This window comes from Chelonia mydas, chromosome 11 (assembly GCF_015237465.2).
Source record: "Chelonia mydas isolate rCheMyd1 chromosome 11, rCheMyd1.pri.v2, whole genome shotgun sequence".
NCBI classification, from domain to species: Eukaryota; Metazoa; Chordata; order Testudines; family Cheloniidae; genus Chelonia; species Chelonia mydas.
The window spans coordinates 62,114,829-62,132,017 of NC_051251.2; the positions used below are offsets into that span (position 1 = coordinate 62,114,829).

Sequence of the window (17,189 nt, forward strand, 5' to 3'; positions counted from 1 at the left end):
ATTGATTCTGCTTATGAATGGATGACTAACTTTTTAAACTGGAGAATGATGGATAGTAATGCAGGTGTTAGCAGACTGTCAAACTGAACGACTGAGTAGGGTTCAAATGAATTTTGGCAAAACTGTCTGATAAGCCTTGTGTTCACTAGTGAAATTTTGCAAAAATTTCCCACCATGATTAAAACTAGTTCATCTTTGTGGCTTCCTTGTTAGTAAAACCCCAGCAGTCAGCACCACCCTTTCACTGCCTAATGGGCCGCGGCTCTCAGCGCACACTCTTTCTGCTTGTCACCCTATAGTTTGGGCATTTCTTTTCAGTTCAGGGAAGGGGTTTATCCTCTGCATTGTTCAACAGCAAATCAGGTTCATACACCTTTCCAATTCACCATCACTTGGTTTCTCAGGTAAGAGCTGCACAGAGCATTCACAGTTCATGCCATGTAACCTAGCACTGTATTTTTTCAGGGCACGGAAAGCCGCCATAGATTCAACCCTTGTTGTACATCATTACTGCTCTTTTGTAGCATGAGTGAGGTTGTTCACAAGACAACAAAGCTTCTCCAGGTCTTGTTGTTACCAACAAAACCCACTTGTACATTTCCCTTTGCTGTTGTTGTTGTCTGTGAACTTAGTGCTCATTCTATTTGATAACTGGGATTGGTGGGTGAAGCTCACCAGACCTGGAGACTGAATTACTCTGTCAGACTGAATAGCTGCAGAATGGGAAGCCATCATGCAAGCTTCCTGCACTGCTCTGCCAACATGCCTCAACCCTCAGCTGAAAGCATTGCTTCTAAGGTTGAAGAGGTCATTCACCTTCCCCACGCTTTCAGTTCTGAGCCCCTTGTCTGAGATTGCCATAAGCAAATATGTTCGAAAAGCAGCATAGTTCGTGAGATTTCCACCAAGTTGGCCTGAAAGCTCATGAGAACAAGCCTGCAAGATTTTGGTGCTATCTAACCTGAACCTTAGCCCTGCTTTGAGCTTTGACCTGAACCTCAAACCTTAGACTAAGCTTAATTCAGATCTGAAGCTAAACCCCTCTGACTATGTATAATTTAAATAACACATGCCTTTTGAGCTCGGGGTGGGGGGAGGCACTTTCACTGAAGTGGCATGTAAAAGCAGGAGAGGATGGAAATGGGTGTTGCTATAGTGATGATGAAGTCACTGGTGCACTTGCTCTCACCTGTCATACATGGCAGTTAGCAGGCTCCGGGTGAGCTCAGGGGCTTGTGGCTCTACCTGGCCTGGCTTATCTAATCTGGCTTTCTGGAATAGCTCCTTCAGCAACTGCAATAGCTGCTGTGTTGTCAGGGAGCTCTGCTTCTCCTTCTGACACTGGTGGCTCGGCAGGAGGTGCTGAATCAGGGAGACATCAGTCAAACTCACTGTGGGAAAACAATGGGAGAAATTAATCAGTCCCTATGTCTTTATCATAAATGGAAGCTGAACATTTCGTGAAAATACATAACTAAGACCTGTCTGGAAAGCAAGACTTGATATAAAACTGAATGGGGAAATACCCTGCAAGGGCTCTTGTGCTGGGTTTTCATATTCAGCTAATTTTCTGAGAGTCCAAAGAAGGAAAAGATCAATTGGGCTTTCATAGGCCTGATTTTAAAATGGTGATACAGGAAAAGTGCAGGAGCAATTGTTCATCCAAACTGCACATGTAACTTTTGTATATGGGATGCAATTCACCCCTGTGCAGAGAGAGAACACAAAGCCTATGCACCACTTACAACCTCAATATAAGGCTTAAGTGGGACTTCAGGTTTCCTTACCCTCTACTGTAGGTTTCCATACAATGTCCGCTAGACTGAAGGAGCATGGGAAATGGTTTGACCAAGAACACTGGGGCAACCACCCTATTATAAAAAAGTGCCATGGGATAGTTAATGTCCACAGAGTGCAGACAGAACTCTGATTTTTTTTTTAAAGATCACATCCAAAAGACCACAAGCCAGAGTAAACAGCATAGAACTAACTGTATCTAAGTAGAGGGAAAAGTGCATGGAAAGTGACTGGAAAGAGAGAAAAGATGAACAAAACCAAAGTAAACAGCAGGAATATATCCTTGGAGTTCACTCAAGAACTGAGACCATTAATATGAGCATGTCCTGCACACATATTGATCAGAGAATAGATTCCAAAATAGGAACATCCACTGAACCAACTGGACATATGATCTGAAAATCATCTAGGAAGTCCTATTTCGTCAATGATTTTGTGACAACTTTTACATATGCTCCAAAGAGTCTGAAAAGATTTTTTTCATAGATTATAAGGCCCAAAGGGACCCCTGTGATGGTCTAGTCTGTCCCCCTATAAAGGTATTTATGGGATATTTTACTTTACTAAATCCAAGCCTTAATTTGGTTTTGATTATTATTTATTATTACAGTAGAAGCAATGGGCTCCAGCTGAGATCAGGGCCCCATAGTGCCAGGTGTAGTATATACATACTGTGAGACAGTCTTTGCCACTAAGAGTTCACAATCTAAATGGATAAGGGATGGGAGAAAGAAAGTATTATTATCCCCCTCTTAGAAAAAGGGAACTGAGGCACAGACAGATTAAGGGTAGGATTTTGAAAACCTAAGTGGTTTAGGAACAGAGGGTCTATTGACTTTCAAATGACTTAAATATTTTGAAATTCCCACCCAAAATGACTTGCCAACACATAGAAAGTCTGTGACAGAACTGAACCCAGGTTTCCTGTATCCCAGGCTAGGGCCTTAACACAAGGCTAGTCTTCCTCTTCATGGGGCCTTTTGCCTTAAAGGCAATGACTGTTATTTTTGTACATCCTCAGGAACAGACTGTTTCAAGTGAGGATGCTGGGGCATACCCCTCCTTGAAAGTGACACAAAGACAACCAATTACATATGCTTCCACTCAGTGTTAAGCTTGCATCCAGAATTAGAGAGCAAAATAAATGCTCAGAACTCTAATCAGTAACACCTTACTAAAACAAAAGTCCCACTGATTTCAGTGAGAATTTTGCCTAGATAAGCAGTACTGACTAGATCCTTTATAGTCTAATTTATTTTGTTGTTGTTAATGTTAATAGCATTAATAATATTGTTTGCAAATTGCCCATGCCTTTTTGATGATCTATGTCTATTTCCAATAAATCAATTCCTAAGCAACACATCAGATTCTGACATTTAACAAGACCATATATGGAGTTCCATAATTGCTGGCAACTTTTACGCTATGTTAGCAATGTAATACATTGTAACAATTATGCAAACATTCCTTAGCTTGCAAAACTTTTTTAAAATCTCTGCTGTCTCAGGCTGGCCGGCCTTCTAGGGGAGCTGGTTTCAATCTAGCTTGTGATTTAGCAGTTAACCCCGAGCTCATAGTGATCTGGACTCCATTACAATTGGTGATCCCAGCTGCGGAAGGGTCAGGGAGACTACCTAGAGAAGGGAGAGAACAGACACAGGAGGAAATCCAGGAGAAAGGGGTGTTCTTGCTCTCTGGGAAGGGCCTGGTGAAGACAGACTGAGCAGGGCTATGGAGACAGAATTAAGTCCTTGTGGTGGGAGCTGGAAAAGGAGAAAGGTCCAGGGAGGCAGCCTTGTGGGTTGGTGTTCCAGGGTAGGAACAAAGAACTGGGCGGACCTTGGGAGAAGCTTTGGAGCCAGAGGAGAGGCTGTATTATCCGTAAGCTATTAGGACGTGGAGGTAAGAAGTGGCCCAGGGAAACAGGAGCAGATCTAAAGGGGAAAACCTAGCTGCTCAAGAAACCACAGTGGAGGAGGGGGGAGAAATTGGGGTTTCCCTACCAGCTGGGAAAAGGATGTAAAAACTCTATCACAAGGACTATTGAGCCCAGAGTGGGGCTCAGGACTGAGCCCAGAACATGGATTTAGGAGTAGCCCCAGTGGGGTGAAAGGATCTCTTGTTGGGACGTGTGGACTTCTAGCTGGCCTTTCTGTTACTCCAGAAGATATCTGAACTAAATGTGACTTAGAGGCAAGTTGTGGACGGAAATGGTTCATCGTAGGACCAAATTGGTGGTCAACAGGGGCTGTTAGAGGCAAATATCTCTGCAGTGCTATGCTAAGGCAGTGAGTAGAACTGTTTACAAAGATCTATTAAAGGGAGAGTTCTTTTGAATTTCAGGGGTGCAGTGAACAATCTACTACTGCCATTATAGCAGATCTGCTTTTTCTGTAATAGCATTGAGTGTCCTCCTCAACCTTCACCACTCTTTCCATTAGAGAGCTGAGATAGTCATGATGATCTGTGCTAAGTAGCTACTGAGTGACCAGTCCCTTAACCCCAAATACACTGGCAAATACTAGTTGTGAAAAGGGGCTTGTTACCATCTGGTTTAGCATAGGGGGTGAATGTCTAACTTTGACATTTTACATTGTAGTTTGCAATGTTGGAGCTGTGAGAGAGACAAGGTCGGAGAGGTAATATCCTTCCTCTGAATGAATTTCTGTTGGTGAAAGAGACAAGCTTTTAAGCTACACAGAACTCTCCTTCAGGTCTGGGAAAGGTACTCTGAGAGTATGTCTACACTGCAATGGAAACCCAGGATTAGTAGAACTTGAGTTAGCAGTCTTTGGTTTTGTTAACCATTTATCTGTAACCACAGGTTAGGAACTGTTGAACCCTGAGTCCCAAACTGGGGCTCCACCATCTGCACTGTATTATGCAGGCCCAAGTCCAGCCACACACATCCCAGACTTCCTAGTGCCCTCCCAAAAGATGGCCACTTTACCTTTGTTCATGGTGCAGTGTGGGAAAGCTTGACGGTCTAGAGGACAAGGAAAGTTGGCCTGTGAGGTTGTGGACTACTTTTGGCAGACTCCCAGAGTCTGAGTCCAGAGGGGCTGTGTTCATGCTGCAAAGCAATAGAGCTTGAATCCTGGGTCCCAGTTTGACTCCGGCTCCGACCCTCCTCTCCCATTGAATCCTAGCCCTGGGTTAGCGCAATTTGTGTGTAGACAGAAGGGGGATTAAGCTTGAGGCTGAGTTCAAACCCTGGGTTTACAATGCAGTGTAGAATAGACATACCCAAAGTGTCACAGCTAAATACAAGGTGGAACAGATTGTTTAGCATAAGTAGTTAACACCCATTCTAATGGACCACTCAAGGTGAAGTGGTCCTTTAACACCCCTTCAGTCATAGGGGAAAAGATAAGGGGTAGGTTAGTGGGTTACAGATTATTGTAATAAACCATAAATCCAATGCCTTTATTAAGACCATGATTTTTAGTGTCTAGCAAAATTATGACTTTTAAAAGACAAGCCTGGGAGTTTGTCTTGTGCAGATTTCCTTTGAGGACAAGGACTGAGAGGTCAGATATGGAGTGATCATTTTGTGAAAAGCGTTTGCCCAAGGGTGATGTGTGTGTGTGTGCGCACACACGACTTCATTCAAGAGTGTAGTGATTGTCTGTTTTTCACCCACATAGTTGTTGGGGCATTGGTGCAAAGGATGAGGTATACCATATGTTGTGATGGCATGTGGAGGACCTGTGGATCTTGAAAGGTGTGTTTGGGTGTGGGGGTGGTACTGGTCATCTTAGCAGTGGAGATATGTCTGCAGGTTTTGCATCTGTTCTGGCAGGGTCTGGTGCCACTTTGAGCTGGTGTGTCCAGGTCTGCGGGAAGCTTGCTTCTGATGATGAGCTTGGTGAGGTTGGGGTGGCGGTGGGAGGTTATTTGAAGGGCAGAAGGGGGGTGGGTCCAGGAAAGACTTCTTTCAGGATGTAGTCCCCATTGAGTATGGATTGTAATTGTTTAATGATACCCTGTATGGGTTCCAGTGTAGGGCTGTAGGTGACAACTAGGTGTGGATGGTCAGAGGGTGTGTTTTCCTGTATTGAAGTAAGTTCCCTTGGGGTACTTGGATGGCCAATTCCATGATGCCATCTACTTTGGTAGAGAGTTCTTGTTTGCTGAAGGTGGTTTTAGTGTGTTGTGTGAATCCCAGACTTACTCCTTAGAGCATATTCTGTGGTATCTGACGGGTGCCTGGCTGTAGATAAGTTTTTGGTGTTGTTTTGGGTAGTTACTGGATCTGTGAAGGTAATTGTGGTAATCTGTGGGTTTCTTGTACCATAGTTGTCTGCAGGGTTCCATAGCTGACGCTGATTGTGGTGTCCGGGAATTACTCAGTAGTAAGTGCGGCGGAGAGTCCTGTGGCACCTTATAGACTAACAGACGTATTGGAACATAAGCTTTTGTGGGTGAGTACCCACTTCATCGATGCATGTAAGTGTGGGCAGGGGAAAGCTGGGCTCCAAGGCAAAATGGAGAACATCTGCTTCTCTTTCTGGGGTGAGTCTGCCATCCTACAGGGTACAATCTGTTTGCAAGAATACTGTTGTTTGCCTGGTCACTGTGGTTCTCCCACATCAAATACTTCACTCACTGAGGAGTAGGTTTATAGGTCTAGACTTTATTTTAGTTAGTCTGGCTTCAAGTTTTAGAAGCTATTTAACTTTCTCCTCATTTTTCTTTTATTTTAATTTATAGAGAATGAGCCAAGCAGATGAAGCAAGTAGGGCAAAAAACTTTTTTTTTTTATTTTTTTTTTTACAGTTTGAGTCCGATTCACCCCACCTAGCAGCAGAAGGTACAGTTTGCACTAGTGAGGCCCATACTACACTGAGGATTGAGGCCCAGATCTTCACAGGTATTTAGGCACTTAACTGCCAGTGAGAGTAAGGTGCCTAAATACCTTTTGAGGATCTGGGCTTTACTCTAAGGACGAGAAGGTTGTATTTGCTTCTGTTCCTTGGGGAGTCCTCTGGACAGAGGTAGTTTTAGCCTCTGAGCTTCAATAAAGCCCTTCCGATGAAAGCTAAACTACGAAAGGGATATGCTGAACTGGTGGATCCAACTTAGCCACATCCCTTCCCGGGCCCATTCAGTCCACTTCTTGGCTACTTTAGCTCCATGCAGAGTCCTAAGCAGAGGTGAGGCTCTGATTGCTTTTGATAGCAAAAACCATGCTAAGGGCCTTGAGCATGGTTTCTGCTATCAAAAGTTTGTATACATAGCACCAGATTCACGCCAAATTTACATAAACTATTGCTACTATGACCCAATACGCTTCTTTCTTACTACTAAAGCTGGTCAAAATTGGGGGTGGAGAAGGGAAGGGATATAACAAAAGATTCTTCGGGGAAAAATGAAACTTTCACATTGAAAATTAAACAATATTTTAAACAAAGCAATGCTTGGTTTTGTTTAAAAATATTTCACTTCAATTTTAGGTTTTTCCCTACTTTTAAAAAAATTGGAGAAAGTGTTTGTTTCACTTGTTATGCTCTCTCTTTTTATAAATATTTGCACTGTCCCCCCTCCCCTCCCCTACACACACACTGGTCCAGTGGGAGGGTGAAAGGAGAAAGTAGGTTTTTCTTCACTTTTATTCTTTTTTATTTTCCATTGAAAAAGAATTAAATACCTATTTTTCCTCACTTAGCTTTTTCCAATGGAGAAGGAAAAAAGGAAATATAAGTATTTTCCTGCTATTTTAAAACAAATTTTCAATCTTCTCATTCCTTTTGAAATTTTTTCAAACAGAAAACATTTAATCAAATCAAAACTTTCTCCAGAAAATCTTTTTTAAAGTGAAACCCCACTTTTGATTACTTTTTTTTTTTTGCTGTTGAAAATACTTTGAGCAGTTCTATATGTTCTTATTTTATAACACAAATGGAGATAATGATATTTATCCATGTCAAATGTGTGTTGTAAGGCTTTGGGAAATCATTTAGTTATTAGAACAGGTAGAATCTGAGCTCTACCCCCAACTAATTGACTAAACTGTCATTTTGGGCAAGTCATTTCACCCCTTTTGAGCTTGAGTTTTTCAATCAGTAAAATGGGGATAATGCTACTTAGCGCCATTTGACTGAGAATCTCAAAGGAAGCAAATACATGTATGAAGTATTATTTATTCATTCATTAATGTTGTTGATAATCTTTGAGATCATCAGATGGAAAGCATTAGAGAAAAACAAGTAGCAGTATTTATGATTGCAACTCAGAGCCAGCACTCTTCCAGGTTCTCCTCCCACAGGACTCCTTTGAGCTACTTACACTGGCACAGGGTTTGCACTGAGCGTAGTTTCAGGGCTGTTCTATAGACAGAATTCTGAATGGCATTTAGAGCTTCTGTAAAGGAAAACAAATATAAATTACCATAGATTCTCTTGTGCTAGTTATGAAGGGAAGGGATGGTGGAACACTTAAGAGAACACGGAAAAACATGAAAGGAGTCTCCAAAACCTGACGTCTGAGACCAGGGTTTCTCAAACTGTCCTGTTCACACCTGATCCCAGTCTGGACTCAGTTACAATTAGTGAGTAAAAAACGACTAAGGACACAGGATTTAATCCAAGAACTTCAGTGAGATAGTCAAGGGAAAGCATTAAAGCTGATAAATTGCTTGATTCTAAGAGGGCCACAGATGTTTGTTTTAACATAGAATTTGCCCAGTGCATAGAACACTATAGCCCGGCTGGGTGTGAGAGTAACTCAACAGGCTCTTACAGAAACAGCACCTCTGCACTGATAAAGAAGGTGCACTGTTTTAGAAATATCATTTCATTATTAATTTGGCAAAAGGCATGCACAGTGCTTATCCGTACTCTGCTCCATAAACAGAGCCAATGCCCAGAGAAGTTAATAGGTTTGTGTTCCAGAACTGCAAGACCCACGTGTTATTTTTACAGTATAGAGTACACCTGGTACAGAAAAACATAATGCTCTCCTGATGTAAATGTTTCAGAGAGAGACCAGCCTAGAAGTTTGATCACTATTTTAGACCCTCTCCATAAATAATGCTAGAGGGACTAGCCAGTCCATCACTGGAGCCACAAGACAGGAGGGTGCCATTTTGGGAAGGTACTACACACTGACAGAGCTCACGCTATACTACAGCTGGTCAAAAATGTCCACTGAAATAGTTTTTTTGACAGAAAATAGCTTTACAACAAAATGGAAACTTCTGCAGACTTTAAAAAAACAACAACAACAACAAAAACAACCCAACAACTCGACTTCAACAAAAATCTAAAACTTTGAAGGAAAATGGATGAAAACCAAAACAATTTCATTTTTGTAGCCTTTTGCCAGGAAAAACAATTTCTCAACCAGTTGTACTTTATACTGTGAAAACAATGTTTGGGTCTTGCATCTGTGGCTCTGTTAGAATCAAACAATTTGTCAGCATGAATACCTCCCCTTGGCAATCTCACTGAAGTTCTTGGGTTAAATCCCGTGTCATTACTACTTCTGCTCACTCCTTTCACTCCGCTCAAGTCAACGGGAGTTTCAGTAGGAACTGAGTAAGGGGTTTTGTGACTTGACCTGTTATTTAAACAGCACCAAAAATATTCCTGGCGCTTTACAGACATACATGTAGACTTTGTATTTAAAAAATGCTTATATACAGTATCTTTAGAAGCTATCACGGGACTTATTAGCTCATTGCTTTCTCTGGTGAGCCATATATATCCCTGCAGTTCAAATAGGAGGCAAATACAGATGATGAAGGGTGTAGATAAACTGCAGACATGCATAACTGAGTGGAAATAGGTCACAAAACTCTCCACTTGTTTCCTGTGGAAATGGACCAATTTGTGGTTCCTCACATACAAACCAGTCTAATGCTAATAGTCAGCAAATTATGGACTCTGCTGGTTCTCAGTTGCTTCCTATGATATAGCAGTAACCCTTGTCTGCTATGCCACCTGTCCAGTCTTGGTTTTGTCAGGTTATGTTGCTGCCTGTTTTTTGGAGAAGTTATGCAGCATAATGCACTGTAGCAAGTAATGCCATATGGAAAAAGTTTGGTTTTGCTGGCTTGCAGTACTAGTGATTTTTTTTTTTCTTTTCTTCAAGGGCCTGATCCAAAGCACATTAAAGCCAATTGAAAGATTCCCACTGATTTTAATAGGCTGTGGATCCAGTCCCAAGTCTGTCTTCCAGAAGAGGAACAAGAAACATGAATGTAAGGTATCATGTGACCTAGGGGTTACAGTGGACGAGAAGCTGGATATGAGTCAACAGTGTGCCATTGTTGCCAAGAAGGCCAATGGCATTTTGGGATGTATAAGTAGGGGCATTGCCAGCAGATCGAGGGACGTGATTGTTCCCCTCTATTCGACACTGGTGAGGCCTCATCTGGAGTACTGTGTCCAGTTTTGGGCCCCACACTACAAAAAGGATGTGGAAAAATTGGAAAACGTCCAGCGGAGGGCAACAGAAATGATTAGGGGACTGGAACACATGACTTATGCGGAGAGGCTGAGGGAACTGGGATTGTTTAGTCTGCGGAAGAGAAGAATGAGGGGGGATTTGATAGCTGCTTTCGACTACCTGAAAGGGGGTTCCAAAGAGGATGGATCTAGACTGTTCTCAGTGGTAGCTGATGACAGAACAATGAGTAATGGTCTCAAGTTGCAGTGGGGGAGGTTTAGGTTGGATATTAGGAAAAACTTTTTCACTAGGAGGGTGGTGAAACACTGGAATGCGTTACCTAGGGAGGTGGTGGAATCTCTTTCCTTAGAAGTTTTTAAGGTCAGGCTTGACAAAGCCCTGGCTGGGATGATTTAGTTGGGGATTGGTCCTGCTTTGAGCAGGGGGTTGGACTAGATGACCTTCTGAGGTCCCTTCCAACCCTTATATTCTATGATTCTATGTGACCCAACAGGAAATTCTTCCATGAATAAGATTCTCTAAGATGAGGGAATTTCATGCTATCATCTGACATTCTCAGGCTCACTTGCAGAGGGCACAAGTAACCCATCTGCTAGTGGTCTGCTTTGGAAACATTACACCATATTTTTAACTTTTAAGTCAGTCCTTAACAAACATTAGGTCACCGATTGCTCATACTTTAGGATTAGGATTTAGATTATCAAAACTAATCTGCAAGGTGTCCAAGCAAAAAAGAAATTAACCTAAATTACATATCAGTCAGAATTACTATTGATGAGAAGACATTTTACAAGACACAAACTAAATATCTAATTTCAAACTGGGGTGAAATTCACCCCTGTGCAGAGACCCAGCAGGAGGCCTATGCACCACTGAATTCCACATCCTCCCTAGATGGACTTCTTTTGTGGGACTTAACTGGGGCATAACCTTGTGCGGGTCCAGGCCTTAAATGGCCCTTATGTGGTGCTAGACCTTGTGCTGACTCTCTGCAGAGGGTGAATTGTACCCCAAAACCACTAGGTTTTAAAAAAAACATAACTCAGGAGTCATTAATTTATAGTTGGGAGGGTTTTAGAGACTGAGAATCAAAACCAAGAAGAGAAAAATAGCACACAGAGCACCAATATTACAGTAGACTTTCTCTCCATGTTACCTGGCAGTAAATAGGTTATTACTGAACAGAAGGGTTTATTAATACATTGAATTCAGTTTGGGGCTACACCAGACAGCTGAAACTGGGCTGAGGACCTCCTGAACTTCAATTAGACTAGGTTGGCCAGGATGTTGCTGCTGGCCCTCAAATGTAAAACTCATGAAAATGGCATAGGCCAAGTAATTGATGGTCCTTGATGTAAAACTCTTGCTTTTATAATAGTTTGCTGATTAACTTGCATTAATGAGAGGGGACATAACTGTTTTCAAGTATATGAGTTTGTTACAAAGAGGAGGGAGAAACATTGTTCTCCTTAAACTCTGAGGATAGGACAAGAAGCAATGGGCTTAAATTGCAGCAAGGGCAGTTTAGGCTGGACAATAGGAAAAACTTCCTGACTGTCATAGTGGTTAAGCACTGGAATAAATTGCCTAGGGAGGTTGTGGAATCTCCATCATTGGAAATTTTTAAGAGCAGGTTAGATACACATCTGTCAGGAATGGACTAGATAAGACTTAGTCCTGCCATGAGTGCAGGGGACAGTCCCTTCCAGTCCTATGATTAAATTGTTTTAAGTTACATATTTTTATCCTCGTTTCCTTACACCTCACATCTAATTATCCAGTAGTTTTGCATCTTACTGACTTGAATGGCAGGTAAGATAGGAGAACAGATACTATTTTACATATAATACAGGGAGCACTGTAAGAATAACACAACCTGGAAATCCTTCTTCCAGGCTGCATGATCTAAAGCAACAGACTGATCTGCCATAGCATTTGATCTTGTCTCCTGCCTTATAACAAAAGATTCTGAAGATGGAACAACAGTTAAGTTCACTAGTTTGGACACTGGGAATTCTCTTGTGAAATTTGGGAAGCACTTGACAACAGTACTTACCTTGCTGGTCTGGATCCATAACAGAAAGGCTTAGAATTGGCGGATGCCACTGGACTTCCTGTAACCAAACAAACCATGGTATTAAATCACAGCTCCCAGCCAGGATATGTGCAAGCTCTTTAAACTGGACATCTTAATCTGCATCATTTACTGGGTATATTTCAAGATGAAATTAAAAATTACATATAACAAGTCTTTACTTTAAAATGGACCCCTTCGTATTGCAGTTCCAAGTGCATAAATTCCATTAAATGGGCCTGACTCCCCTCTCCCAGTCAGTGTGAAACAGGAGTAATTGTAAATTGGTGTGAGAGGAGAATCAGGACGAATGGGCATTTAAATGCAGGTATGTGGTAGGATGGGATCCTTTGCTATTCAGTGATCCAGTGTGCATGTACAATATTACCACCCATTCAAGAGAAAATAATCCCAGAGAAGAAAGCATGTCTTGAAGTCTGCTAGCCACTTAGCAAGTGCACTTGCTTTAATAATTCAACTTTTTAGATTGTTCCAAGCGGAGTAAGATTCTTCAACTAAGGTGCTATTATTTCTTTTCAGAGGTGAATATGGAATGGTAGAAGGGAAAACATACACTCAACTAACATCTGTAACCCACTCCTGCTCTGGAAAATAGAAGTCCTTATACCACTGAGAACAGTGGAGACTTCAAGCCCTGCTCTCAGCTTACATGTCAGAAATGCATTAAATTAAATTCTATTATTAGCTGCTGTAAAAATTCCTGTGAAGTTTATCTTCTAGTTATGCACTCACCTTTAGCAACATAGGGCACAATGGAACAGTTATGAGGTTCTAAATGCATTATGTAGGGCTCAGTGAAAAATCCTGATGTTCAATTGAACAAGAAATGAGTAACCTAGTCAGTCAGAGTTGAAAATGATCTGAAACATTAATAGTAAATATGACATTAAAAGAAAAGGAGGACTTGTGGCACCTTAGAGACTAACCAATTTATTTGAGCATGAGCTTTCGTGAGCTACAGCTCACTTCATCGGATGCATGCTGTGGGTTTTCCACAGCATGCATCCGATGAAGTGAGCTGTAGCTCACGAAAGCTCATGCTCAAATAAATTGGTTAGTCTCTAAGGTGCCACAAGTCCTCCTTTTCTTTTTGCGAATACAGACTAACACGGCTGTTACTCTGAAATATGACATTAAAGCTGAACTTACCCAAACTTGCATCATATTGTATTTTTCCACTCACAGCCATTGACCACTACTTATCAAATAAACATGATAGTACATATGCCAATTCCACAGCATAGAAATTCGATGACCTATAGTTATTAGTGGGTCTGAAAAATGATGTCTACTATAGATGTATTGATTACCATTTTATTGTGTGAAAGCTGTGACTTTGGGTCCCAATCTTACTCCCACATTAATATTTTAAATAGAGGAACCTACAGTTATTTTTGTTCATTTGTAGACTCTCTCAAAACTCTTGCTTTGAAAGGAATATCACTTTTTAAAAATTCTCCTTTCCTTTACTTTCTTCCTTATTACAGTTTATGGGCCTGATTCTCCACTAGCTCTGATAGCCCCAATTCTCAAAAGTTCTTAAGCAGGTGCATACTGATGTACTAGTGCAGTCCCAGGGAAATCAGTGGGACCCCAGAACAGCAGGGTTCCATGCCAGTGAATCAGGGTATACGTTGTTATTAAAGGTGTAGTTACCTAAAGGCTGCCTCACTTTTCTTATAAGACATAGACTTATATAGATGCAGCCTGCTACAATAATTACCTCTTACTTTTTTTTCCCAACAAAGGTATACAAAATAAAGCAAGAGGTGACATTGTATATAAAGGTACATGGGGCAAACTGGGCGTTAACATAAATGGAAACAGTTCCACTGACTTCAATGAAGTTATGCAGTGAGTGCAAATCTGTTAAGGCTTGATCCTGCAAGATGTTGAACATTTTAGCTTGGTCCACCAAAACATTTATGTATATCCTAAAAGTTAAGTATAGATGTAGTCCTGTTGAAGTAAATGGGACTATTCAAGTGCTTAAAGTGAAACAGGTGCTCTGGGTTGGACTAGAGTGCTCACCATCTTGCAGGATGGAGCCCTCAGATACCAATGAAGTTGCATCCATGTGCATTAGCAATGCATTTGGCTCAAAGTGTTTTAAAGGCATTATTACATTATCACACCCACTCACATGATGAACTTATAAACTTTTGTGTTTTAAAGAGGGAGGTAACTAACGTGATTGCCTTTAATGGGGATTACTCGTGAGGTGAACAGGATTTAGCCCAAGGTTAGTATCTGTTCTGTACATAAAGTAAGCAAAATAAAAAGTAATATTTATCCAGGTAGCAACTAATTGCTGCATTAACACCTCTTCTCAATTTCAGTGGGATCTGATGTACTATACTTGATGCACAGTATAGCATGTCAGTAACAATGTCTAAATGCTTATTTAATAATTCAATAGGCCTTATCCGAACAAACTAGTAGTATAAGATAAATCATGAATAGACATGACAGAACTCGTACAACCTTAGGGACTAATCCAGCGAACAAAAGTAACAACAGAAGTGCAAGGTATAAGTAACATTACTCACATAAGTAGTTCCATTGAAACTAGTGGGAATAGTCACATGCATTAAAGTTACTCATTTGCATGAGTGTTTCCAGTATTGGGTCTTGCATTGGTTTTTTTTTTTTTTAAAACATAGGCTAACTAAGATTCTGGAAGGCAAAGATATCTACAGTAGATCACCAGGACCAATCCTGCAGTCTTTAGTCAGGCAAAACCGAGTCAAGTGAGATATTCAGGGTGATCTGTACTTAAATACCCTGAAGAAGCCATAGCAATATAAAACATTTTCTTATACTTTTTTGGGGGGAGGGGCGAAAGGGACTTATTCTCATGCTGTAATTGTAAATACAATCTCTTCTCAAATACAGTAACGGTTCTTACCTTTCTCGATTACCTTCAAAGGCCTGGAAGTCACAAGGTATTGTGGAAGCTGTTCAGTAGTTAAAAGCTGATTTCAAGACACAACTCTAAAAGATTTTGCTTTAAAATGAATGCTGTTCACAGTAATACACAGGAAAGGCTCGGCTCAAGACACTGTACATTGTCTCAGCAGTCAAAACACAGAAGAGTAATAAATATTCTGAATAATTAAATACAGAACTTCCTTGATCGTTGTTTCAAAGGGCCATTTTTCTTCTACTGCGAGGTAACAGGTCTAGAATGGGGAAACACAAACAAGCATCTCCCGGTTGCTGAGAAACATGATGTTGCTATGGACACTGGAGGAAGTCATTCTCTCTCAGGCAGGAAGCAAAGTGTCCTGTGACAACCCACTAGTCTGACAACTCAAACAGGGACAGTAATAAGCCGAACTGGTAATGTAACCCCCTAGGTAAAGCAGTTTTAGTGTAACGAGAAAGCTTACACATTTTACAGTACAGCCAAATGGTACAGTATGTGCAATGCATGTGCTAAAATTGTCAAGAGAAATTCATTTATTTAAAGAAGTTTTAAAATTAAGCTTTTCCAGTTATTCTGACAGGCAGTATATCAGAACTCACATATTCTACACATTCCCAGCATATGCAGCATTAAATAATAGCTCATAAAGTATGCACTGGAAATTATTTATGGCTTAAAAGATACTAAATCTGAGAATGTATGAACAAATATCTTACAAAGAGGCTGTTACAATGTCAGATTTTAACTATCCTATAATTTAGGTTTAGAAAATTGGTCTGGTCTAAAAACTGGTAGAAATACTCTGAAGGCCAAGGAGAACATACTTACAAAGTTTGAAGAAAATGTGACAAACTGGTTTTGAGTAGAGCCACATCTATTCCCTGAAACCAGTGCCCCCATTGAAGCACCCTTGCCCCAGGAATCATCTGACTCCTACATGATTTCCCTAAGACACCCAGGAGACTCTTGATTCCAGTATGACCTCTACGCAGGAGACAGTTGCCCCCATAATAAACTTAGGTCCCTCACTTTGTTGGATCATATTAAAGAAGTTCTGTATTAAAATCACAAACGAGTTTGATTCCCCATAGTTTAAATTCCAGGGTATTACTAATTAAGAGGTCTCTTGGTTTTTGGTACTGTTTCTCTCCCTCTGTGTGTGAAACTTGCAAGCTGCTAGTTGTGTTAGTACATTCTAAGACAGAGTCTGTTCTCAAAGCAATTCACAGAGACTCAAAGCAATACTCTAACAATAGAAACAGCACCCAGAGACTCCCCGCCCTTTTGTTGTATTAACAATTGTGATTAAAATAGAGATAGAGGATGTATGTGGATGGATGCTTGGTGTGGATAATAACTGAATGATCAGGGAGGTGCCAGCCTAAGAATCCAGTGTCCATCGGCTGAAGAAGGCGTCAAGTGGAAATAACCAGAGGACCCCCGGAGGGCAGACTGGAATCCACCCAACAGCCTCAAGAATGGGAGAACCAAAGAACAAGATAACATCTAGGAGCCGTCAGGAATGTGCTATCTGCTGATTGATTCAGCAACAGCATGATGAAGCAATTCCCATAGACTGGCATAGGAAGAAATTCCTATAAAAATAGACTCTAAAAAGTCAGAACTTTGGAGTCTGATTCTGCAAACCAACTTCCAGGAGCATCAGATGAGCATCTGACAAGGCCCTGCTCCCTCCTCATGTCCAGGCCACCTGGCCAGTGGCTTGGCATGAGCAACTCTAAGGCTGGTAACTATGATAACAACTTTGCAGAACCTGTGTGTGTGTGTGTGTGTATGAGTGAATGTGTGAATAAATATGAGATTGAATGGAATGTTATAGCTATAACTAACTGCTTACTATGATAACAACCTTGCAGAACCTGTGTGTGTGTGTGTGTATGAATGAATGTGTGAATAAAGATGAGATTGAATGGAATGTTACAGCTGTAACTAACT

The 17,189-nt window shown here is 41.1% G+C and overlaps 1 protein-coding gene across 1 annotated transcript in view; it reads right to left on the reverse strand.

Annotated features, from left to right (window-relative positions):
• Positions 1 to 16,236, reverse strand: part of DYTN (dystrotelin) — a 61,211-nt gene extending 44,975 nt beyond the window's left edge. Inside the window, exons 1-4 of the mRNA XM_043525574.1 lie at positions 15,213 to 16,236; positions 12,266 to 12,323; positions 8,086 to 8,160; positions 1,190 to 1,391 (exon numbers count right to left, since the gene is read on the reverse strand). Coding sequence (XP_043381509.1) covers positions 1,190 to 1,391; positions 8,086 to 8,160; positions 12,266 to 12,284 — 296 coding nt within the window. The 5' untranslated portion in view covers positions 12,285 to 12,323; positions 15,213 to 16,236. The remainder of the gene's footprint in view (positions 1 to 1,189; positions 1,392 to 8,085; positions 8,161 to 12,265; positions 12,324 to 15,212) is intronic.
• Between the last annotated feature and the right edge of the window lie 953 nt (positions 16,237 to 17,189).